The following is a 25,754-nucleotide window of genomic DNA, read 5'->3' as shown; positions in this document are numbered from 1 at the left end:
GCCCCCACCGCCCCAGTGTGAAAGGGGCCTAAGTCAGGTTTTATATGAGTGTACTTTTATGGCTGAATTGAAGATTGCTCTTAGACTCCTTTCACACTGAGGCACTCGAAAACTGCCCATAAAATGTCGGGCGTTTTTGCAGCGCTTTTGGGGCGTTAGCGGTGCGTTTTTTTTTAAGGTCGACTCAAAAGAACCATTTTCGGGCGCTTTTGAAGCACTTCCCATTCAGTTAAATGGACAGGGGCATTTTTGAGGTGCTTTTTTAATCTCTCCAAAGATGCTGCTTTCAGGACTTTTTTCACCGCCCCGCCAGCGCACCACCCCAGTGTGAAAGCATCCATTGAAATTAATAGGAAACGGTTTTCAGGCGCTTTTTTTTTTTGTTGTTGCGGAAGAGCCTGAAAGCTCCTCAGTGTGAAAGGGGCCTTATTTGGCCACCTCTCATTGAACCATGAAGACACTTAGGCCCCTTTCACACAGGCTTTCCGACCAGGTCTGCCTGTCAGTTTTTCAGGCAGACCTGATCGGAGCCTCCATTCACCTCTATGGAGCGGCGGATGTCAGCAGTGACATGTCCACTAACACCCGCTGCTATCAGATCCGATCCCCTCCGCCAAATCCAGACGGATGTAAGTCCTATTTTCCATTCGTCTGGAGGATTGGATGGGATCGGATGAAAACGGAGAGGTGGTCCATTTTCATCCAATCTCCCCATAGAGGAGAGCGGAGCTCTGACAGGTCCGTCTCAGCACAGTAAGCGGAGACGGACCTGTCATCCTCCTGCTCAGCCAATCGATCCCACGCCTAGCAAGTGGAGTCAATCGGGTGGAGGCGCCTGTGTGAAAGGGGCCTTAGACCCATGTCAAGCTGGCGAGAACTGGTCCGCTGCAGGATCGCTATGAGTGAGGCATTGATCTCTCACTAGTGGATTACTTTCTCCTGTGTTTTTGTCACTGTACATGTTTGTGATCCTGTTATTGGGGAATTGTTACCAGAAACAGGATCTCTACTAAAACATGGGCTTTAGAAAAATACATCCATCAACAAATGCCTACACGGCCCTGTGTTGGACTATCAAGCATCATCCAGTAGAATATTATTTAAAACGAATGGTAGCATTTTTGGATATTATTATGGCTCATAAAGCACCTGTCTGTCATCACCTGGATGCCCATGTCACACCGGCAATTCTGTAACTGGCAATACTTTGCCAGCCACAGAATTGCTAAGATTTAGCTGACAATATGTGATGGGTTCCCCCACTACCCAAGCTAGTGTTTCTTATGCCGTGTACACACGACCGGACTAGAATTTTTTCGTCGGACTGAACTCCGAAGGACTTTTCGATGGAGTTCCAATGAAATGGACTTGCCTACACACGATCACACCAAAGTCCGATCGTTTCGAACGTGATGACGTACGACCGGACTAGAATAAGGAAGTTCATAGCCAGTAGCCAATAGCTGCCCTTGTGTCCTTTTTTGTCCGTCGGACTAGCATACAGAGGAACGGATTTTTCGATCGGACTTAAGTCCGTCGGAAAGATTTGAAACATGTTCTATTTCTAAAGTCCGACAGATATTTCGACAGGAAAGGTCCAATGAAGCCCACACACGATCGAATTGTCCGACAGATTCGTTCCATCGGATCAGTTCGGCCTCCCTCCTCATTGGGCAGCTTGATAGCAGCGTCAGCACATATACTAAAATTCTAGCGATTTAGAGAAGACTAGCATGGCTCCTGTGCAATGATGACACGCAAATTTGTAAAGCGCTCCGCATACTCTATAGAAGAGAATGGAAGCTCTGATCGGGTCCGCTTGAAAAACGGATAGGCGGACCCGATTGGACCGCTCGTGTGAAAGAGGCATAAATCAGGTCTCTTGAGCAGATTTATAAAGGTGCACCTGTGACATTGTTTCCCGATTAAGGCTTGCAAGGACTATGTCTAATGATGGCCATGAAAACAATAATTTCCTGATCATACAGTACAGGACTTCTTACATTTTATTATAATAACTGGGTTATATGTAGCTACCTTCAGGTAACTGAACACTGGCATAAAGGCAGCTGAGACATTCCCCCATATAACTCCTCCTACTTCCAGCTAGCCTCTGTTTTTTGTTATTGTACCTATGTGATGGACCTTTTATGAAACTTTCCTTCTTGGCAGAGCCTTAGAAAAACGTACCCAGACCCTGCCAAATGGAAGATGCAGGGCCAGCCTGTAATGTTGCTGCAGCATTGGACCCCTTTGTGGGTGCTCCCCATGGAATGTAGTGCAATGCATGAAATAGACTGCAGGGTGCTCTACAGGTCCAGAGCTGTGGTCTGCCTGGTACAGAGCCCAGTCTCTAAAGACACCTATGGGGGTATGCCACTATTGATGGATATACCAGGAAGGGGTTAAATTACCCTTATCCCTGCGACTGAGTTGTAGGTCAGGATGGAAGCCCTTTAAACATTTATTTGAGGGTGCCCTGTGTGTCCAGGGAGATCTACTGCTGTTACTACAGAAGTGCAGTTTGTCCAAGATGATAGGGGTTAACGGGTTGGCACCACTGCCCCCTTTGGGAGTTTGTATTTAAGGCTCCTGTGGAGGATTGTCTCATGTTCAAATACCTATGGTTGCTTCCATGGCTGTCAGACCATTTTGACCCTGATACCACCATTATCGATGCCTCTGTCCACAGTTGACTGGAGCTGTTACCTATGGCCTTATGCTACTGAGTCAATGCCTTTGCTGATACTCTCTGACAAATTTCTAGGATGGGTCTTCTTTTTATCCACATGCACAGGATCCTGTCAATAAAATGCTGTTCCAATGAATTCTCTTGCAAGAAACACCTTAAGGGGCTATCCTTTAGAGGGGGGATGCTTGTTATGTCCCTCCTTCGACAAATACATAAAATTTTCATCAAGGTGTTTGGCCTGGTTTTGGGATTCATGTTGTGGAGTACCTAGACGATCTGCTGAAGGTCTTCACTGTCCCTATAGTTCAACATCTGCCAGACCATACAAACTGCAGAGTTTCTTCAATCAACCTCTCACAGGTTGGAGTATCTGAGCCTGTCTTTAGACAAGGCCCTGGCCAGAATTTTTCTGTCCCTTTGCTCTCTCGTAGAGCAAAAACCCTGCATGAAGGTTCTGGGTTTTATGGTTGCCTCTTCTGAGCATGTACTCTACACCCATTTTCACTTTAGATTCTTGCAACTCAACATTCTGTCAGCGTGAGACAAATTGAGTATGGACCGTTGTCCCAAACATTTGACCCCCAGGGCCAGTCTCTCCCTGATGTGGATTTACGATATAGCACTGGAGTTAGGGAAATCCTTTCCTTCTCAGTCATAAAAAGTTCTCAGACTACAGGGCTGGAATGCAGTCCTGGATGGCTTCCCAATGCTGAGGACAAGGTTGTTGGAGGAATCTCACATTGGCATCAACATTCTGGAACCCAGAGCAATTTGGTTGTCCCTTAAATGCTGAACTCCTCTCCTTTCGAATACACCCAGAATCCAGCCGGGCAATGCCACAGCTGTGGCTTACATCACTCATCAAGGAGGCACCAAGAGCCCTGTCTGCCATTCACATTCTGGGCCTAAAATATTGTCAGGCAGCCCTTCTCAGTCATCAGTGTCTGGATCTGAGGGGAATGGGCCTTCTATCCTGAGGTCTTTCAAGCCCTTCATCCCATTCCACCATTCAAGATGGATTAGACAGATTGCTGTCAAAGCCTATAGTCTGAAGGATAGAGTGCCTCTCTTCCCTGCCAGGGCACATTCAACCAGATCTGGAAGTGCTTTATGGACTTTTCATCCTCAGGCATCTGTTTCCCAGATTTGCAAGGCTGTTACCTGGACTTCCATTCACGTTTGTTACATTTTACCAGGTGGATATTCAAGCCTATTCTGACACCAGTTGTGGGCATAAGGTGCTACAGGCTGCTCTCTCTTTGAGCCTTTGAGCCTTCTTGAACTGTATAGCTGTTATGTGTGCCTGTTGGCTTTGTTGATATGTGGACCTCCAGATAGTTTGGTGAGTTTTGTAATGTCCAAATAGTTTTTTTGATCAATATGTGTGATTGTGTGTGTGTACCTAGAATTTTCTTTTTTGAAAATATTTTAAATTCTAGTTTTTACTAGCACTCCCCTAGTTTCCCGCAAAATACGTTGAGGTGCTCTACGTACGTTGAAGACACCTCAGGCAGATATTGGAAGCTTTATGCTTCAGTATAATTGTACAATTGTTAATTTTTGGGAATCATGTTTGTGGTTAATTCACTGAGGGAGGTGCATTTTGTATGTACATGTTATCTTGTTTTTAACTTCTTGGTCATTGTAAAAAAAAAAAAAAAAAAAAGTGTGTATTTTTTACTTAAATTTGTTGTCTGGCACCTAAAAAAAATCAATCTTTCCTTTCCAAATCAATATACGGTATCTAAGTTATTAGGACGGGGAGCCCTTAGCAACCCTTCCTGTTACACCTTTTGTTGTTATATTGCCCACACCTCAGTTGGATTGCTTTTGTACATCCCAGTTGTAAGGATTTAAAGAAGCCGGTGTCCTGTATTGTATGATCAGGAAAATAGCAATGTCTCTGAAAGGCCCCCCACTGACTCCATGATACCCTTCTCTAGTGGTCCCCCATTGCTCCTTCCTCCATTGGAGCCACTGCAATACCTAGTGTCAGCTGATGTCAGGCCCTAGAAGGAACCCCCTTTTATGTGACAGTGAAAAAATGCCCGGTACCTTACCATGCCTAGTGACAACTCTCCAGTGACAGGATCACTATACTGGGAAGAGAAACACTCATCTGGTTCCACTACATTACTCCCTTGCTGGTTGGATAAACGAGGTGTCACTCCCTCTTTAGCGTGGGTGATTCTGTAGCATTTCCATTAGCAAGAGAATGATGCTTTGCCCGTCTAAACAGCAAGGGAGTGACACCATGGAATGGACAAATATTTTTCTCTGTCCTTTCTGGCAATCCTGTTATTAACAAGTTATCACCAGTAAAAGGTTGGCAATGTACCATGGACCTTAGACATGCAATATAAAACTGTGACAAATCCTGACACATTGGGTACAGCCTCATCTAGGTTACATCTAAAGAATGGAAAGAAAAGCGGGTGCTGAGGAAGAAGGATAACCCTTCAAAACGCGTCAGCCAGCAGGGGCCCCCCATGATCTCCAGACTGTTGATTTCAGGGCTCTCAAGCCACGGAAGATTGGCTGTTTCTAGCATACTTGCATCTCATGCTTGTGAGTAGTTTTTATACTTTTTGTCTTCAATAAATTTATGTGGGATAAATACACTAGGCTGGTGCTCCCTCTTTTCTTTCCATTCTTTAGATATGCCAAGGACACACCCCAGTCCTAGAGGGCAACAAAGCTTGAAGTGTTTCCCCATAGCGAAGTGGACCTCCACTTCCACCTGAGCTGGGCCATTATACTAAAAGGCAATAGTGTTTTTTTCCATTTTCATCTAGGTTACAGCCCAGTCTAGTACAGTATCAGGCAAACCTACTGTTGGATTCCAATTCAGCTCTGGAAAGGTTTTTACCTCCTTCATGACCAAGCCATATTTTGCTATACGGCACTGTGCTACTTTAACTGGGAATTGCACGGTCATGCAATGCCATACACAAATAAAATGTATATAAAATGTATATAATTTTATTTACACATTTTTAATTTTTTATTATATAAACAAAAAAGACCAAAAATTAAAAAACAAAAAAAAACATTTTTTTTACTTTCTGCTATAAAACATATTCAATAAAAAAAATGTCTTCATAAATTTAGGCAAATATGTATTCTTTGTATTTGGTAAAAAAATCCCAATAAGTATATATTAATTGGTTTGTGTGAAAGTTATAACGTCTACAAACTATGGTATTTATACTGGAACTTTTATTTATTTTTTATATACTAGTAATGGTGGGGATCAGCAACTTATAGTGGGACTGTGATAGTGTGGCGGGCAATCTGACACTATTTGACACTTTGTTGGAACTAACGGACACTGACATCACCATTGACATTAATATAGTGATCAGTGCTAAACATATGCACTGTCACTGTAATAATGACAGCGGGTGGGAAGGGGGCAATCAAGGGGTTAATAGTGTGCCTAACAATGTGTAATGTGTGCAGATTTTTACTACAGATCTCTAAGTTCCTCATCCCTGCTTTGCAGGGGGAAAAAAACAAAGCAAACGTTCCCTTTGTTCACAGCTCTGTGTTGATATGTATGTACTACAGCGGTTAAAGAAATATATAATATGCTGTGCCTCAGAAAGTCATATTGTGCTCTTTGTACAGTGGAACCTTGGTTTACGAGTAACGCGGTTAACAAGCGTTTTGAAAGACAAGCAACATTTTCTTTTAATTCTGACTCGGTTTGCGAGTGTTGTCTCGCAAAACAAGCAGAATTCAAGCTAATGGGGTGTGCAGTACCGCATTGAGCCAGAGGTGCGGGGGCGCCGGGGACACTTGGAACGGTTCAGAGCCGTTTGTAAATACTCGGAAACACTCGGAAATGCTCCGTTCCCAAGTGTTTCCGAGGCTTTCCGAGTTCGGGGAGCCTCGGAAATACTCGGGGACAGCTCGGCTGAACTCGGAAAGCCTCGGAAACACTTGGGAACAGAGTATTTCCGAGGCTCTCCGGCGACCCCCCCCACCTCTGGCCACATGCGGTATTGCATGTAATAGAAGTCAAGGCGGAACAAATTATTTTCGTTTCCACTGACTTCTATTGGGAAACTCGCTTTGATATGCGAGTGCTTTGGATTACAAGCATTCTCCTGGAACAGATTATGCTCGTAATCAAAGGTTCCACTGTATACCATATACACTATATGGGCAAACGTTTTTGGACACCTCACAATCCCACCTATATGAGCTTATTGGACATTGCATTCGAAAAACAGGTTCAAGAAATCAAGCAGATAGTCATGCAATCTCCATTGACAAACATACAAAGACATTTTAGACAATTGTGCGCTTCCAATGTTGTGGTTACAGTTTGATGAAGGTCTTTTTCTTTTCCAGAAGACCGTGTCTCTGTGTACAAAGCCAGATCCATAAAGATGGTTCGATGGATATAGTTCTCACACACACTCTACAAACTTGTGGAAAGCCTTTCTGGAAGTCGTTATAGATGCACATGGGAGGGAAAGGGGGCACCTAATAATGCCTATGGTTTTGGAATGGCCATATGATGTATCTAGTTTCAGTGCAATAATATCACACATTCAAAAAATATGCACTTTAACCACTTGACCTCCGGAAGATTTACCACCCCCTCATGACCAGGCCATCTTTTTGCGATACGGCACTGCGTTATTTTAACTGACAATTGCGCGTTCGTGCCACGCTGTACCCAAATAAAATTGATATCAATTTTTCCCCACAAATAGAGTTTTCTTTTGGTGGTATTTGATCACCTCTGCAGTTTTTATTTTTTGCGCTATAAACAAAAAAAAGACTGACAGTTTTGAAAAACAATATTTTTAATTTTTTTCTGCTATAAAACATACCCAATAAAAAAAGTAAAAAAATCATCAATTTATGCCAATATGTATTCTGTGTATTTTTTGTAAAAAAAAATCCCAATAAGTGTATATTGATTGGTTTGCGCAAAAGTTATAGCGTCTACAAACTATAGGATATTTTTGTGTACTTTTATTTATTTTTTATTGTGTTTACTAGTAATGGCGGCGATCAGCATTTTATAGGGGGACTGCGACATTGTGGCGGACAAATTTGACACTAAGTGACAATTTTGGGGACCAGTGACACCAATACAGTGATCGGTGCTAAAAAAAATCACTGTATCAATGACACTGGTTGGGAAGGGGGTTAACATTAGAGGCGATCAAGAGGTTAAGTGTGCTCCTAGCAAACGCTTTCTAAAGCTGAATACACACTATACAACTTTTGTTGTTAGATTTTCTTTAGATTTACCTTCGACTATGTAGTGCAAGGGCCTGCCTGATTGCACACAAATTGAAAGTGTTTAGGTTTGACCTCATATTATATGGTTTTGGTGAATCTAAAGGAAAAAAAATCTAAAGAAAACTGTATAGTGTGTATCCAGCTTAAGGCTGGATTCACACCTATGCAGTTTTAGTGCTTGTTGCATTTTCCAGATTTGCACTACAGTCCATCTATCATGATTTCCTATGGAACACGTTCTGTAGTGCAAATCTGCAAAATGCAAAAAGCACTAAAAATGCATAGGTGTGAATCCAGCCTCAGGCCTGGTTCACACCTATGCAGGTTGTAGTTTGCATACTTCTGGTGCATTTTGCATTTTTCAATACACGTTTTGATCCATTGAAGTCTATGAAACCAAAAACCAGAAAAAAGGCCCTGGCCCTTTCCATAAAATGCACAGATGTGAACGTGACCCATAGAAAACCATGGTAAATGGACTGTAGTGTGTTTCTGCAAAACTGAAAACGCACAAAAAAAATGCATAAGTGTGAACCAGGCCTAACTGTGGAGGGAATGCTGTTACTGGATGAAAAGAGAGATCCATGTTTCTGCTTAGCAGAAACACAAGATCTTTCTTTTACTCCCTGAGGCTCAATTCACATCTATCCATGTTGCTTTTGAGCGTTTCTGCAGTGTTTTTTGTGGTGCTTGCTGCGTTTTTGCCGCGTTTTTTGTTATTTAATATTTTTTTTAATCTGTATACAGTTTTAAAAAAACCCTCCCAAAACGCTGTAAAAACGCTGTACTTGCATTTTTGATGCTGGTCCATTGAATTCTATTACATGCAAAAAGCTGCATTTTGCATGAAAAAAGTCCCTGACCCTTTCCAAAAACGCAGAGGCACAAAAATGCATTGATGTGAACATGTTTCATGGGAACCCATGATAAAAAAATTCCCATGCATTTCTGCAAAATGCATCAAAAAACGCATTTGTGTGAATGGAGCCTGACAGAACAGCGGTCTGCCTTGTTTACGTAGGCAGACCGCCGTTCTGCCTTTCCTCCGAATGATCGGCAGGTCCCAGCAGCCATCGCGGACCCGTTGATTGGCTCCCGCTGTAATTGGGCCCGGCCGCCGCACCCCAGATCACATGCACAAAATCACATCCAGGTACATGATTTTGCGCAGCCGGGCCGCCCTGCCGCAGTATATATATGCGGTGAGCGCTCCAGAAGCAGTTAACTAGGTAAAGTACCTCAGTTGCAGAACAATAAAAGCTTTCTTTGATTTTTAGAACAAGGCCTTACCTTGGACCCTGCTGTGTTCATAGAAAACTTCATGACTTCCTGGTATGTAGATTTGGGATATAAGAGCCAGTAGAACACTGGAAGCAGTTTATCAGCTGACCTCATTAGCACGCCCACCCTGCACCCATCAACTAGGTTAGCACGGCATCCCCGAAAGCCCTCCACGTGTGCATCTGCCTGGCTTTTTAATGTAAGCTGCTATGTTTGCACGCCATCCCCAGAGACCCTCCAGGCAGGCCTGGGCCGCATGCTAAACTCTCTTGCGCACCATAAATGCATTCCTTTGATTTATAGTTTTTTGGCCTTGGCCTAGTCTTTATTCAATGCAGGAAGTAGTGATATGTAAACCAAATTTGACTTCTAAATACTGTTCTAAGATGTCCTCAAGATGGGTTCTAGTTGGTTGATATGAGTTATTACCCTCTATACATTATGTTCCTGCCTCATCAATCAATCCAGAAAAGTGTATGATTTTATTTCTGTTCTTCCAGACATCCCTTCTCTTATTTATTCCCTCAATGCTTTGTTTCTACAGGTTCTTTTTAAAATGTGATGGAGGGAAGGGAGACCCCGACCCGACCCAGCCGTACCAGTCCCGCCAGCCCCAGGGTCACCCCTGCTCTGGTGAAACGCCCCCGATTTCAGACACTGGCTCGCTTCTGGGAGGGTCAAGACGTTTTGGCCCGGTGGACGGACGGACTGCTGTACCTGGGCATTATAAAGAAAGTAAGGATTGTTTTATATACCTTGCATGGGATTTTGTTGGGAAAGTCCTCCCTTTATTGCTTTCCACACTCTCATACATTTTATGTAGTCATTTACAGTGTACCTTAATGTGCCATTACATCAGACTTTTATCATTTCAAAGCAGATAAAAAAGACTCAATAGGATGCAGCTCTGTAATAATAAATACATCATTAAAGTGGAGTTCCACCCAAAAATGGAACTTCCGCTTTTCAGAATCCTCCCCCTCTCTGGTGTCACATTTGGCACCTTTCAGGGGGGAAGGGGGAGCAGATACCTGTCTAATACAGGTATTTTGCTCCCACTTCTGGGCATAGATACCCGAGCCACCGGCGGGTATCTATGCCACTTCCCGTCCCCCCGCGCTGTCTTCTGGGAGACACACAGGTCCCAGAAAACAGCAGGGACGAGTGGGAATGCACAGCGCGAGTCGCGCATGCATAGTAGGGCAAGCCGCAAGGCTTCACTTCCTGATTCCCTTACCAAAGATGGCGTCGGCAGCAGCCGAGAGCCGAGGGACAGATCGGCTTCAGGTGCCGACATTGCGGGCGCCCTGGACAGGTAAGTGTTCTTATTTTAAAAGTCAGCAGATACAGTATTTGTAGCTGCTGACTTTAAAAAAATAAATAAATCGGCAGGACTCCGCTTTAAAGTGATTGTAGATGCTTTTTTTTTTTTTTTTTAAATTAAACTAGCAAAATGTCATACTTAGGCAGGCCATACATGGTGCAAATTTCTTTCCTGCAACCAGAGGTTGCCAGGAACCAGGGGAATCAGCAATTGTCTTCTCTTGGCGGGGGGGTGGGGGTGGGGGGGTTGAGCCATCCCCACTAGGAGAAGACAGTGATTATCGCTAGTGAATATAGCCCCAATTGTAAGAGAATCCGGGAGGCTGGTTGTACCCAAGTTGAACGATCAACTTGGCACATTCAGCCTGCCCATTAACGGTTCGAATCTCTGCCGGTTCAGAAGGATTCAAACCATGTATGGCCGGCCTTACCTTCTCTGTGTAGTGGTTTTGCACAGAGCAGCCCTGATCCTCCTCTCCTCAGGTCCCCTGCTGGAGTTGCTGGCTCCTCCCATCCGCCGAGTGCCTCCATAGCAAGCCGCTTCCTATGGGGGCACTCGTGCGTGTTCGCTCCCAAGCCCCATTCTGTTCGTCCATTGACACACAGAGAGTGGGGCTTGGACCACCCCTGCTCCCTCCACACTGGCTGTGATTGACAGCAGCAGGAGCCACTGACTCCTGCTGGTGTGTCTGAGTTAATGAGAAGGGAGAGAGCCTCTGCTTTCATGCACTTCGCTGGATCGTGATCAGGTTTGGGTAAGTATAAGGGCCCGGGGTGCTGCATGCAGAAGGTTTTTACCTTAAAGTGATTGTGAAGGATCGTTTTATTTTTTTTTAAATAACATACATGTCATACTTATCTCCTCTGTGCAGCTCGTTTCGCACAGAGTGGCCCCGAACATCCTCTTCTGGGGTCCCCCGTGGCTCTCGTGGCTTCTCCCTGCATCAGATAACCCCCTAGGAGAAGCGTTCTCCCGAGGGGGTTACCTTGCTGACACGCTCCCGAGTCCAGCCTTTGCGTCCACAGACACGAATGCCGGACTCGGCCCCGCCCCCTGGCGCCCGCGTCATTGGATTTGATTGACAGCAGCGGGAGCCAATGGCTGCGCTGCTATCAATCTATCCAATCAAGAGGCGGGCCCCCTGTGGAGAGAGGGACAGCACGTCACTGCCGACAGAAATACGGCCCAGGTAAGTAAAACGAGGGGGCTGGGGGGGGCAGTGACTGCTACGTGTTTTTTCACCTTAATGCATAGGATGCATTAAGGTGAAAAAACACAAGGGTTTACAACCCCTTTAATAAAGAGAATGCATTAAGATAAAAAAAACATCTTCCGCCATTAGAACCACTTTTTCAAAATATTTTTCAAATCTAGCCATGTAAGTACCTAAATTTGACTTGGTATCAGCCTCTTGCAATCTCCTGTACAGAAGCGCTCAGACTTGGACAGGAGGGGCTAGCACTAGCAGCCAGTCAAGCTGTGATGCAGTGTTCATGTGCTAGCATGAGACCTGCTGATAGGAGGAGAGATCAGAGAGATCACCAGTCTGCTGCTTCTCTTTAAATAGGAGCTCCAGTCTGGGCAAGAAATATTGCAGATAACAAATACTGTAGCTGCTGACTTATATAATATAAGGACACTTAGCTGTCCAGGGATCCAGCAATGTCGGCACCCCGAGCCCATTCTTCAATCGGTTTCAAGTGCAGGCGCCGGCATCCTCACTAAGGGAAACCAGCAGTGTAGCCTTTAGGCTTCAGAGCCTGTTTCCTACTGCACTGCGCTTTCTGAATGGTCCCACCATCTTCTGGAACCTGTGTGTTTACCAGAAGGCAGCGGGGGGGGGAGGGGCTGGAAATACTTGGATATTGGTGCGGCGATCTTACCCAGAAGTGTGAACAGGTAACTGTCAAAACCAGGTACCCACTCCCCCCCAAAAAGTGCCAAATGTGGCAGTGGAGGGGGGAGTGTGCGAACAAGCGGAGCTTCCTCTTTTAGGTGGAGCTCCGCTTTCACTGTCCAGCTTGGGAGAGGGAGAAGACCCATAAGTTTTACCTAATTGCAGCGGAGAAAAATCAGGTTTCCTGCCCTGCCAGCAGGGATTAAGGGCACACGGGCGCCGTCTCCCCATTCCATCTCTGCTGCTACCCCCTATTCATGCGTCTGGCCCCTTTCAGGAAGCCGGGGGCATGAATTAAAGCAGCGGATCTGTTTTTTGAAACATCTGATTAGAGCCATAGGCTCTAATAGGCTTCAAAATTGGGTGGGCTCTGGTCGCAGAGCATTGAGCTTGCAACCCACCCAGGTGTGTTAGAAAAGCAAATGCATATTCGCTTTTCTAACACTGAATCGCCTCTCGGCCTATCTGGAAGCGTGAGTCTGATACCCGTTTCCCAATTGGCTGGAAGGACAGGCGACCCTATTGGATGCCTAGGAGGAGGAGAAGGGAGATGCATGGTGGAAGCCACAGTGATCCACACCAAAGGAGGAGCAAGAAAGACAGCTGCCGCTCGCCAGACATCCCCTCCCCCCCGACAGTCCTCCCGTGGGGGTGGTTACCACTAACCGGGGGGGGTGTCTGTTTGCAAACAGCCACCCCAAAAGAAAAAAAAACACTGCCTGCCAGACAGGACTATGCTGTGCAGAGCTGTGTAAATCTCACAACTGAATATGAAAAAAATACAAATTGGTTGACGGATTTAACAGTTCCCTTGTATGTATTTCATCTGTGTATTTAGCTGTTTGCCTGGAGTTCAGCTGAAAGCCCTAATATTAGAACTTATGTATCAAAGTGTGGAATGTCTGCAACACTTTACACAAATCAAACAGATTCAAATCTACAGTGTAGAATGACGGTTGTCGGATGAACTGGGGAATACTGTCACCACTTTGCTTGCCAACCTGCATTCTCAGCCTCTCCGCCTCCTCCGGGTGTTATCTTCTCCCTCACATCTCGTAAACTCTTCTCCGTGTCCCTCACTTACAGGTGGATAGTGCACAAGAGACGTGTCTGGTCCGCTTTGAAGATAACTCCCAGTTCTCAGTGCTGTGGAAGGACATCTTTCCTCGTAAGATCTCATATTCCGCTTTGATGACTGTAACTGTCGTAATTAATAATTCATGGTGGAATTCTTGCAGCCACGCATGGCGGGTTCATGAATTATCTTCTCTTTTTATTCCATAGCTGCCGTCCCGGGGAAGGAGCAGCTGTGCTGCGTGTGTAACTCACAGTCGTGTACCTCTGACAATAAACTCGTGCATTGTGGGAAGTGCAAGCACGGTGAGTACAAAACTAGATCATTACCATCTTTCATCTCCGGTACATTGTATTAACTGTTATAAGCTTTGATTGCTGTTAGGCATTTAATAAGTCTGTCATGAGGGCCACGTACCTGAGGTGAGACCGAAGTAGTGGGGAGGCCTCTCTTGCACCTTGGGTCCTTGAAGCCTCTGGAGATGGAGACAGAGACTTGGTGGACACCGAGTGGCACGGGTACTAGGGGTGCGGGGCACCATGCAAGCCTTAGTCCGAGATCCGAGCCGAGGTCCAGTCCAGTTTGGCAACGAAGTATAATGCCGCGTACACACAGTCGGACTTTTCGGCTACAAAAGTCCGACAGCCTGTCCGACAGACTTTCGACGGACTTTTGTCAGACTTTTGGCGGACTTGCAGCAGACTTTCTTACGAACGGACTTACCTACATACGATCACACAAAAGTCCGACGGATTCGTACGTGATGACGTACACCGGACTAAAATAAGGAAGTTGATAGCCAGTAGCCAATAGCTGCCCTAGCGTGGGTTTTTGTCCGTCGGAATAGCACACAGACGAGCGGATATCTGGGTCCGGCGGAGTTACGACGTAAAGATTTGAAGCATGTTTCAAATCTAAAGTCCGTCAGATTTGCGGCTGGAAAGGTCAGCTGAAAGTCCTGGGAAGCCCACACACGATCGGATTGTCAGCCAGCTTTAGTCCGTCGGCGTCCGTCGGACTTTTGTAGACGAAAAGTCTGACCATGTGTACGCGGCATAAGGCTCCATGCACACTAGGAGCAGAAAAAACGTCAACGTTTTTAGCTTTAAAAACGTGGCATAATAGACGCAAATTGAAAGCATATTGTACAAAGTTTTGGCGAGACTATGATAGTTTAAGAGCATTTGGTTTATAGGTGTTTTTTGCACTACACGCCCCTCTGCAAAAGCCAGGAAATGATGTACAGTGACAACACACCTTTTTACTAAAAAAACATTGAAACTTGACGTTCAAAAGAGATAAGAGGAGTTTAGGAGAGACTGACGTTTTTACAGCTCCTGAACTTCTCCAGAAAACGCGATAGAGAAGGGTTTTTTTCCTGCCTCTGAACGTCTCTGACAGAAAACGCCTGTAGTAGTCATTAATGTGCAAAGACACATAGAACACAATAGAAGTGCTTCTAGAGGCAGGAGAAAAAACGTCAAACGCCTGTAGAATCGACATTTTAAAATCCAGTGTGCATGGAGCCTAAAAGGGTTAATCAGAAGAAGAATGGTCGAGATCCAAGCTGGGGTCGGTTCCGATCTGGCAGCTGAGTACAAAAGGGGCAAAGAAGTAGAATGGTCAAGGTACAAATCCGAGGTCAATGGCAAGCAGCAAACAAGAGTAGTCGAATAGGTTTCCAGGTCACAACAAGTTCAGACAGATCACACACTAGCACAGGACCAAGGGGGGGCTGAAGATAATCCAGCAATTTGGCAGTGTCTGGGCTGGGCTTATATGGGGAAGTTTGAGGTCACTTCCTGTGCGCCTCCTGGGCATTTTCCCACCTTTTTCCATCGGGTTGAGGTGACTTCCTGTGCGCCTCCTGGGCATTTTCCCACCTTTTTCCATCGGGTTGAGGTCACTTCCTGTGCGCCTTCTGGGCACTTTCCTGCTTTCTTCCATCAGGTCTTCTGCGCAGGTGCGGGTTGGCGCAGTGAGGCATCTTTGGCACCGATTTCCTCTTGCGGCAACGCCCTATTGGTGCATGCGTAGTAAGCCCTGGACTCTTACAAAGTCTCCAATCAGTTCATGACCAGACCAAATTTATTAGCATCCGTAAAGTGGTTGTAAATCACTGTGAAAACCCCCAAAAAACTTGTAAGACAAGGGCATAATGTGCTACCATGTTTCCACGAAAATAAGCCCGGGTCTTATATTAATTTTTGCAACCAAAAGCACAGTAGGGCTTATTTTCGGGTTAGTGCTTGCAATTTAATCCCCAGTGTGAACAGCGTAAAAGTGCTTGCAAATTGCCAGAATCCACGCCACCGCAGCAGATTATAATGCAAATGGTATGTGTCTCTGCAATCCAACCGTGTCACATACCTTCACACAGCGCCGCTTGGCGCTTCCGTGACCCGCCTGATCGTTCTTCCCTGGCACAAGCACTGCAGAGGGAGGGGGGCCCAAGATCCCTCGTTTACAGCTGGCAGAGGAGAGCAGCTTGACACTTCCATGACCCGCCTGAGTTCTCCTACCCGCTCTGAGCCTTGCAGGGGGAGGGGGGGAGGTGAAATCCCCCAATGACAGCTGGGAGAAGAGGAGGACTCCAGCAGCAATAGAGAGGACTCCAGCAGCCCACAACCACCCTAAACTAGGGCTTATTTTCGGTGTAGGGCTTATATTGCAGCCCTCCTGGAATATCGGAGTAGGTCTTATTTTCGGGGAAACATGGTAGTATACTAGTACATTATGTAATACTTACCTTAGAACAATACTTACCTTAGAACAATGCACCTGGTCACTGCTGAGAGGGCTGACATGTTCCCCTGGCCTTTCTTCTGGGTTTGCGGGCTCTGGCGCTGTGAGTGGTCAGAGCCGCGATGACGTCACTTCCATGCATGTGCACAGGAGCCCTCGGTTCTTGCAAGAAGCTCTGAAGGTCCGGCACGGTATGCCTGATCTTCAGAGCGCATTCGCTGCTGATGTTATATCTCCTAAACGGTGCATGTTTAGGAGAGATACATTTTACCTACAGGTATGCCTTATTATAGGCTTACCTGTAGGTAAAAATAACAAAGCGTGCTTTACTACCACTTTAACACTTTCCCATCAGGCCTATAGCAGAATGATGGCTGGGTGGTGGCTTTCCCATCCTGACTGGACGTCATATGACGTCCTTCAGAATGCGCCGCTTGTGTGTCCTTCGGACACAGCGCATCACTGATCATGGTAAAGAGTCTATGATGTAGGCGCTCAGCTGTGGGGAATCAGCTTCTTGCTTAATCATTTCTGGATGGCTCAGATCTTCGTACAAGCCTATGATCCTAAAGATTGGGTTCCACTCTTTCCTGATAAAGCTCACTCTACTAGATCTGTGAGTGCCCCCTGGGCTTTTTGGCATCGGGCAACTGTTTCCCAGATTTGCAAGCCTGCCACCTGATCTTCTGTTCACACATTCTCTACGTTTTACAAGATGGACGTTCTGGTCTCTTCTGATGCCTTCGGGGGCAGGGGTCCTTCAAGCAGCCTTAACTCGCTGATGTTTTTTTTTGTTATCCAGCATCTAAAACTTCATGTAAGGGGTACTTTAACCCAGTTGTCTTTGAATAACAGAATCCTGTGTTCCCTAATGACCCACAAGAAACTGATTTTACTGTAAGCATAAATATCCTATTCTGTTATGCAATCTTCAGCCTGCATGTTGTCACAAGCATTGGCAGTCTTGGTGATCATGTGATTGGGAACCATCCTAATTGGTTCCCAATAATAGAGACTTTCAGCTGTCAGTGAGGTGGTGTGGGATTGGGGTGATTATAATCATAAGGTAGGTGCTTTTCCAACAAGTTGCGTCAGACCAAACTGTATTTTAAAGTGTGGCGGCCTTCGTTTATTGAACAAATTGGAAAGTTCACATAAACATCAGTTGCCCACGCAGGTGTTCTTCCACATCAACATGAATTGACAACTGAAAATGATGAGCAACCTTGCTCCCTTGTCAGCAGTGCTGCTGCTATTCTTGCCAGTCCCTCTGACTGTGTTGCCTGTATCTCCTGGTTCACTTGGCTCGCTTAGTCTTTAGTCGCAGCACCCTGCTGCACAGCTCAATCCTGGCCTCTGGATACGGGTTCCCCTGACACCCCGATAGGAGCCCATCTGACTCCTAGAATGAGAACTCCTGTCTCCTGGCTGCTGGCTGAGGCTCCCCTGAACCCTGGGTGAACCCTCTGTCTCTTGACTCCTGGCTGAGGATTCTCTGACCCCGGAATGAAAATCTCTGTCTCTTGACTCCTGGCTGAGGCTCCTCTGACCCTTGAATGAAACCCTTTGTCTCTTGACTCCTGGCTGAGGCTCCTCTGACCCCTGGGTAAAACCCTCTGTCTCTTGACTCTTGGCTGAGGCTCCTCTGACCCCTGGGTGAAACTCTCTGTCTCTTGACTCCTGGCTGAGGCTCCTCTGACCTCTGGGTGAAACTCTCTGTCTCTTGACTCCTGGCTGAGGCTCCTCTGACCCCTGGGTGAAACCCTCTGTCTCTTGACTCCTGGCTGAGGCTCCTCTGACCCCTGGGTGAAACCCTCTGTCTCTTGACTCCTGGCTGAGGCTCCTCTGACCTCTGGGTGAAACTCTCTGTCTCTTGACTCCTGGCTGAGGCTCCTCTGACCCCTGGGTAAAACCCTCTGACTCTTGACTCTTGGCTGAGGCTCCTCTGACCCCTGGGTAAAACCCTCTGTCTCTTGGCTGAGGGTCCTCTGACCCCTGGGTGAAACCCTCTGTCTCTTGATCCTGGCTGGGGCTCCTCTGACCCCTGGGTGGAACCCTCTGTCTCTTGACTCCTGGCTGAGGGTCCTCTGACCCCTGGATGAAACCCTCTGTCTCTTGACTCCTGGCTGGGGCTCCTCTGACCCTTAGATGAGATCTTTTGTCTCCAAACTGGGAGCTCTAAACTATCCTCAGGCTTGAGTATACACCAACAACCCTACACATCTGTGTACCCACACAGGCTGCAGGCACCTGGTAAAATCCAGACACAGGACTGAAGATTCTGTCCCATCCAATACACTTTGGAACCTTCAAGCTTCAGGCCCACAGCTTTCTCCACTCAGAAACGATAGGCTTGAACTTTACAGTAAAGTGTTACTAAACCTACAACAGTAAAATCAGTCTGTATATACAGTAAAGCATGCTTGTTATACTCACTGTGGAACCTAAGGGGTTAATCCTCCACACTGTGTAAAAAAGGCTGTTTGATCCTGTCTTCTCTGAATTTCCCCTTCTTCCACAATCCCCAATCCATCTCCTGAGAGTACAGAGCCCTGGGGGCACTCTGCCTATGCTTAATTTGGTGTGTATTGTTAGTTTTTTTTTCTTGGGAGAGTGCATATGATCAGCACAGAGCCAATCAGCACTGTCCAGACATAGGGTCAGGCGTCATGCATCCTCATAGGGCAGTCAGAGTAGAATGAAAACTTCTCCTACAAGCTTTAACCAGACACTGATAGAAGTCATAAGACTGCTATATACTGTACTGCTGATGAGAAAATGTATGGGGCAGTTTTTACTTACTAAAATAATTGCATTTCCATGTTCTGTCTGCTGTGGACCAGATTTAGTGAATGCAGGGTCCTGGGTTTAGTAACACCCTTAATGCGAGCCCTGTGTAATTTTCTTCTACATTTTCACAGTGGCAGGGCATCGCACTGTCACAGCTGTCTGACTCCTGGCTGTCAAATGAGGAATGTTGCTTAAGGTCCCCACGGTGTGTTCTAGAATACTTTTGGTGAAAGCCACTTGTTAAAATAATCACTAGATCCAGAGAAACATCACTTTAATTTCAATGACGTGGAGCCTGTCCCCACTTTCTGAATTTTGGGATGGTTGGCAACTTGCAGAAAGTGACATTTTATTGGACTTTATTGTATATAATGATCTTTGTTTTGTGTTTTATAGCTCCTACATTTTCACAGTGGCAGGGCATCACACTGTCACAGCGGTCTGACAGTAATGCCGCATACACACGATCGGATTTTCCGCCAGCAAAAGTCTGATGTGAGCTTTTGGTCGGAAATTCCGACCGTGTGTATGCTTCATCGGACTTTTGCTGGCGGGATTCCCGCCAGCAAAAGATTGAGAGCAGGTTCTCAATTTTTCGGTCGGAAAAAGTTCCGATCGGAAATTCAGATCGTCTGTACCAATTCCGACGCGCAAAATTCCTACGCATGCTCAGAAACAATTTGACGCATGCTCGGAAGCATTGAACTTCATTTTCTCGGCTCGTCGTAGTGTTGTACGTCACCGCGTTCTTGACGGTCGAAAGTTCAGAGAACTTTTGTGTGACCGTGTGTATGCAAGGGAAGCTTGAGGGGAATTCCGTCGGAAAAAACAGCCACGTTTTTTCAGACGGAAAATCCGATCGTGTGTACGGGGCATCAGGCTTTTAGCTGTCAAGTGAGGAACATAGCTTAAAGAAAGTACCTTGGGCATTTTGTTGGGACTTTATTGAATATATTGATCTTTGCTTTGTGTTTTACAGCTTATCACCAGGAATGCCATGTTCCCAGTGTCCCCGGCGATACAGATAGTCCCGGCAGTTCCTGGATGTGCAGACAATGTGTCTTTGCTGTGGCTACCAAGGTATATCTGTTCTCTCCCATAATGTGTATCCTATGGTCATTCTGCTGGACTAACCCTTTTTCCTTTCTTCATCTTAGAGAGGTGGCGCTCTCAAAAAGGGCCCCTATGCCCGCTCAATGCTACACATGAAACTGTCTTTGCCCTACCAGTTGAAGTCTTTAGAGTGGGACCCACTTCATTTAACCAATAAACAGCAGTGTTACTGCTACTGCGGGGGGCCTGGAGAGTAAGTATGGCGTAAGTAACAAAGGGACGGGAGGTGGCGGCCAAAGGGATGGGAGGGCAGGTGGAACGGGTGGGTCCCGGAGTGTAAGTATGAATGCTGAACATAAGGACAGTAGTGGGATGTGTTATGCATAGATGCCTGTTCATGTGTACATATATACACACAGATCTCTGTTTCCACAGATGGAACATGAAGATGCTTCAGTGCTGTCGCTGTCTTCAGTGGTTTCATGAGTCTTGTACACAGTGTCTGAGCAAACCCCTTTTGTACGGAGACAGGTTGGTGTTTTATTGGTATAAGGGATGTGGGGCATTGGAGCTACATGTCATGGCATGTGGATATAGAGATAGAGCTGTATTCAGTGCTGAGAACCAGCACTAACATGTCATAGTTGTATATTACTAGTACACACCTGGACCCAGGGGCGGACTGACCATTCGGGCACTCGGGCACTGCCCGAGGGCCCCATTCCCTAAGGGGCTCCATCAGGGTTGCTAGCCTCAAAAAAACCAGGGACAGTATCTAAAAATCTGTGTTTTTTTAAAAAATCCCAAGATTATAACTGCCCCGCCTCTCCTACCTTTTCAGTGTGTGTATACTGTGTGTGTATATTGTGTGTCTGTGTGTGTATACTGTATGTGTGTGTGTGTATACTGTGTGTCCCCATAATCTATTGCCTGGGGGCCCCATAATCTCCTATTGCCTGGGGGCCCCATAATCTCCTATTGCCTGGGGGCCCCATAATCTACTATTGCCTGGGGGCCCCATAATCTACTATTGCCCGGGGGCCCCATGAGTTGTCAGTCCGCCCCTGCCTGGACCCCCACCAAAGCAAGACTTTATACTTCAGCCAGGTCTTAGAATAGTACAAACAAATGGCCACTGCCCCCTCCTATAACTGGCCTTTGCAGCAAGGAGCACATGGAAAGGCGAGGCATGCAGTGGCGGCCCCTCCATTAGGGGCGCACGGGCGCTGCCCCCTCTCGCCACTCCACCCCCCCTAATATGCAATGGATAGATTCATTCACAGCATAAATCTATCCACGGGCGCAGCGGCCACCTCCTATTCATGCATCTGGCCCCTTTCAGTACTTTCGAGTACTGCGCTCAGATCCCACCCAGGTGTGTTACAACAGCGAATGAAAATTCACTATTGAAACACTGACCCTCAATCCAGCCAATCAGAAGCGCGTGTGAGACCCGTTTTCCGATTGGGCGAAAAGAGAAGACTCCCGATTGGCTACAAGGGAGGAAACGGAAGCCGCCGTGATGACCCGGAAAATGGGAGGCAGCAGGAGAAATGGAGGCCGCAGAGCAGGGGAAGCCGCTGGTGATGGGGTAAGTGCTACCGACCGACCCGGGGGGGAGGTTGGCATACTGTTTGCCACCCCCCAAAAAAAAAATTTCCACCAGCCGCCACTGGACGCATGTCAAACAAAACCAAAGAAAATTCCCAGCCCAACTTACCAAACAGCCTGCAACCAACTGAACTGTCCTGTCTAACAGTATGCGTTAAAAACGGGTTTAATTTGCGCACATTTGCAAATTAGAATACTTGCCCTCAGTACATGCTTTACACCGATGAGGCCTGTCTATCTTATCACTGAGGCTTAAAGCGGAGTTCTGCTTAAAAAAATAAAAAATAAAAGTCGGCAGCTACAAATACTGCAGCTGCTGACTTTTAATATTCGGACACTTACCTGTCCTGGAGTCCAGCGATGCGGGGAACTAAGCCCCGCTCATCTCCCCCTCCTCTCCGCGGCGCGGCATTGTAACTGTGGGCGCCCGGCTGTGGCTACACAGCCAGGCACCCACTGCGCATGCGCGCCACCATGACTGGCCGGGCAATCATCTGGTACCTGTGACGTGTCCCAGATGATTGCCGAGAGGGAGGGGGTGATCTCTTTTCCGGTGCCGTGGTGCGCCGGGAGAAAGTGGGAGCTGGGACCCTCTAAAAAGAGAGTATCTGCCCCCCCCCCAAAAAAATGACATGCCAAATGTGTCATGTCTGGGGGGCACCTCCTATAAAGCGGAAGTTCCATTTTTTGGTTGGAACTCCACTTTAAGCAGACTCTCCCAAAATGTCAGCTAGAGCTTGTGGGGATTTTTTTTATAGTGAATAGATTGCAAGATGTATGCAAAGTGCAAGTAACCCCTACAGTAACCGGTCATATTTATTTTATTATTGTCAGATCAAAAAAGAAAATTATACAATTATTCTCAAAATGAAGACAAAATAAAAATCACAATAACAAAAAAATATAAATTCACAGACGAAACAAATATAAAGTCACCGCTCTGGCCGCTCTGTGTTGCCGGCTAGCTAGGGGGCATAATAAAAATAAAATGAAAAAAAAAAGCAGTGTGGTGTGCTGAATTGCGCACCACACTGCTTTTTTTTTTCATTTTATTTTTATTTTTTTTAACCACTTCAGCCCCGGACCATTTGGCTGGCCAAAGACCAGAGCACTTTTTGCGATTCGGCACTGCGTCACTTTAACTGACAATTGCGCGGTCGTGCGATGTTGCTCCCAAACAAAATTGACGTCCTTTTTTTCCCACAAATAGAGCTTTCTTTTGGTGGTATTTGATTGCCTCTGCGGTTTTTATCTTTTGCGCTATAAACAAAAAAATTGCGACAATTTTGAAAAAAAACGCATTATTTTTTACTTTTTGCTATAATAAAAATTCCCAAAAAATATATAAAAAAAATATTTTTTTCCCTCAGTTTAGGCCGATACGTATTCTTCTACATATTTTTGGTAAAAAAAAATCTCAATAAGTGTTTATTGATTGGTTTGCGAAAAAGTTATAGAGGATAGTTTTATGGCATTTTTATTATGCATTTTTTTTTTTTTAAATGGCGGCAATCAGCGATTTTTATCGGGACTGCGACATTATGGCGGACACATCGGACAATTTTGACATATTTTTGGGACCATTTACATTTATACAGCAATCAGTGCGATTAAAAATGCCTTGATTACTGTGTAAATGTGACTGGCAGTGAAGGGGTTAACACTAGGTGGCGCTGTAGTAAGTGTGTCCTAGGGAGTGATTCTAACTATCTGGGGGGAGGGGCTTTGTGTGACAAATCACTGATCACCGCTCCCGATTACAGGGAGCAGTGATCAGTGACAGTGTCACTAGGCAGAACGGGGAAATGCTTGTTTACGTTAGCATTTCCCCGTTCTTCCTCTCCGTGAGACAATTGCGGGTACCCCCGCGGACATCGAGTCCATGGGACCTGCGATCCTACTCACGGAGCTCGTGGCGGGTGCGCGCGATGGCGGCAAATTCAAAGGGACGTACAGGTACGCCCATTTGCGCAGCCGTGCCATTCTGTCGACGTATAAGTACATGCGATGGTCGGGAACCAGTTAACCACTCCAGCCCCCAGGAGGTTTTACCCCCTTTTTTGCGCTATAAACAAAAAAAGAGTGACAATTTTGAAAAAAAAAAAACAATATTTTTTACTTTCTGCTATAAAACATATCCAATAAAAATATGTAAAAAATCTAATTTCTTCATCACTTTAGGCCAATATATAATCTGCTACATATTTTTGGTAAAAAAAATCCCAATTGGCGTATATTGATTGGTTTGCCCAAAAGTTATAGCTTCTACAAGCTATGGAATATTTTTATATATATATTTTTTTTATACTAGTAATGGCGGCGATGTGCGACTTATAGCGGGACTGCGACATTGCGGTGGACAATTCTGACACTAAGTGACAATTGCGGTGGACAATTCTGACACTAAGTGACACTATTTGGGGACCAGTGACACCAATACAGTCATCAGTGCTAACTTTATGAAAAGCAATGTTTAAAAATTGTAAAAAAAAATATTTTAAAAAATTGTAAAAAATAATTTTTCAAAATTGTAAAAAATAATTTTTCAAAAATTGTAAAAAATAATTTTTCAAAATTGGAAAAAATTATTTTAAAAAGAGGCTCATTCACACGGATTCTCTGGCCCATAAAATGTGAATGAGCTGTTTGTTTGTGTGGCAGGAGCCATCTGTTACTCGATGAGGATGCAACGGCTGTATGAAAAATTGTAAAAAATAATTTTTAAAAATTGGAAAAAATAATTTTTAAAAATTGGAAAAAATTATTTTAAAAAATTGGAAAAAATTATTTTAAAAAAATTGGAAAAAATTATTTTAAAAAGAGGCTCATTCACACAAGTTCTCTGGCCCATACGATGTGAATGAGCTGTTTGTGTGGGAGGATCCGTCTGTTACTCGGTGAGGATGCAGCGTCTGTATGAAAAATTGTAAAAAATAATTTTTAAAAATTGGAAAAAATAATTTTAAAAAATTGGAAAAAATTATTTTAAAAAATTGGAAAAAATTATTTTAAAAAATTGGAAAAAAATATTTTAAAAAGAAGCTTATTCACACAAGTTCTCTGGCCCATACGATGTGAATGAGCTGTTTGTGTGGGAGGATCCGTCTGTTACTCGGTGAGGATGCAGCGTCTGTATGAAAAATTGGAAAAAATAATTTTTAAAAATTGGAAAAAATAATTTTTAAAAATTGGAAAAAATAATTTAAAAAAATTGGAAAAAATTATTTTAAAAAATTGGAAAAAAATATTTTAAAAAGAGGCTCATTCACACAAGTTCTCTGGCCCATACGATGTGAATGAGCTGTTTGTGTGGGAGGATCCGTCTGTTACTCGATGAGGATGCAGCGTCTGTATGAACACAGCCCCAGGTCTTAATTTGATAGGTGTGCAGATGCGGGTGAGTGGCCCCGAATGCACACTGTCAAAGTCCGGGGGCCATACACCTGCATCCACACGCCTGTCAAATTAAGACCTGAGGGCTGTGTTCATACAGTTGCTGCATCCCCATAGCGTAACATAAGCCCCAGCACCCATGTGAATGACCCCCCAAGACCTCATTTACAATCAGAGCCTTTTAATAGCTTAGTACAGCTTTATCTTTTACATTTTGTAGGTTATGTTATGTTTGTGCCCGCTAATAATGATTTTAGTTTATTTTTTGTGAATATACTGTTTTGATATGTTTGGGGGGGGGGGGTATAGGAAGGGTGAGAGGGATCCATATAGGAAATAGGCATGGCGGTTTGGGCCTATACCTTGTTTATAGTTGCACTGTGTCTGAAAAAGCTGAATGTAAAATGACAATTCTGTTTTATGTCAGGTTTTACATTTTTGAGTGCTCAGTCTGTACGCGAGGTCCAGAAAACGCCTGGAGACTTCCCCTGGCATGGTGAGTGATCTGTTACCCGTCTGAAAGTCTTCTTTACCATAATGATACTTAAAGGGCATGTCTACCTATCCAGCCAATCTACAGTGTTCCAGGGCTTCTGGCTGTGTGAGAGCACATGACCTCTCCCCCATG

At 45.3% G+C, this 25,754-nt stretch overlaps 1 protein-coding gene and 1 pseudogene across 2 annotated transcripts in view; both read left to right on the top strand.

Annotated features, from left to right (window-relative positions):
* PHF1 (PHD finger protein 1) overlaps positions 1 to 25,754 on the top strand; it is an 80,528-nt gene that overhangs the window by 31,023 nt on the left and 23,751 nt on the right. For both annotated transcript variants that reach the window (XR_012235910.1, XM_073598192.1), the window contains exons 2-8: positions 9,783 to 9,973; positions 13,546 to 13,627; positions 13,744 to 13,839; positions 20,049 to 20,149; positions 20,227 to 20,375; positions 20,558 to 20,653; positions 25,554 to 25,622. Coding sequence is in view for 1 of the 2 variants with exons in the window: in XM_073598192.1 (XP_073454293.1) it covers positions 9,800 to 9,973; positions 13,546 to 13,627; positions 13,744 to 13,839; positions 20,049 to 20,149; positions 20,227 to 20,375; positions 20,558 to 20,653; positions 25,554 to 25,622 (767 nt within the window). In the remaining variant the exon portion in view is untranslated. The remainder of the gene's footprint in view (positions 1 to 9,782; positions 9,974 to 13,545; positions 13,628 to 13,743; positions 13,840 to 20,048; positions 20,150 to 20,226; positions 20,376 to 20,557; positions 20,654 to 25,553; positions 25,623 to 25,754) is intronic.
* Positions 1,688 to 1,785, top strand: LOC141109128 (U6 spliceosomal RNA; annotated as a pseudogene).

The sequence above is a fragment of the Aquarana catesbeiana genome, linkage group LG09, assembly GCF_042186555.1.
Source record: "Aquarana catesbeiana isolate 2022-GZ linkage group LG09, ASM4218655v1, whole genome shotgun sequence".
NCBI lineage: Eukaryota > Metazoa > Chordata > Amphibia > Anura > Ranidae > Aquarana > Aquarana catesbeiana.
Note: the sequence above shows the minus strand (reverse complement) of the source record. Positions and strands in the feature narration are given on the sequence as shown.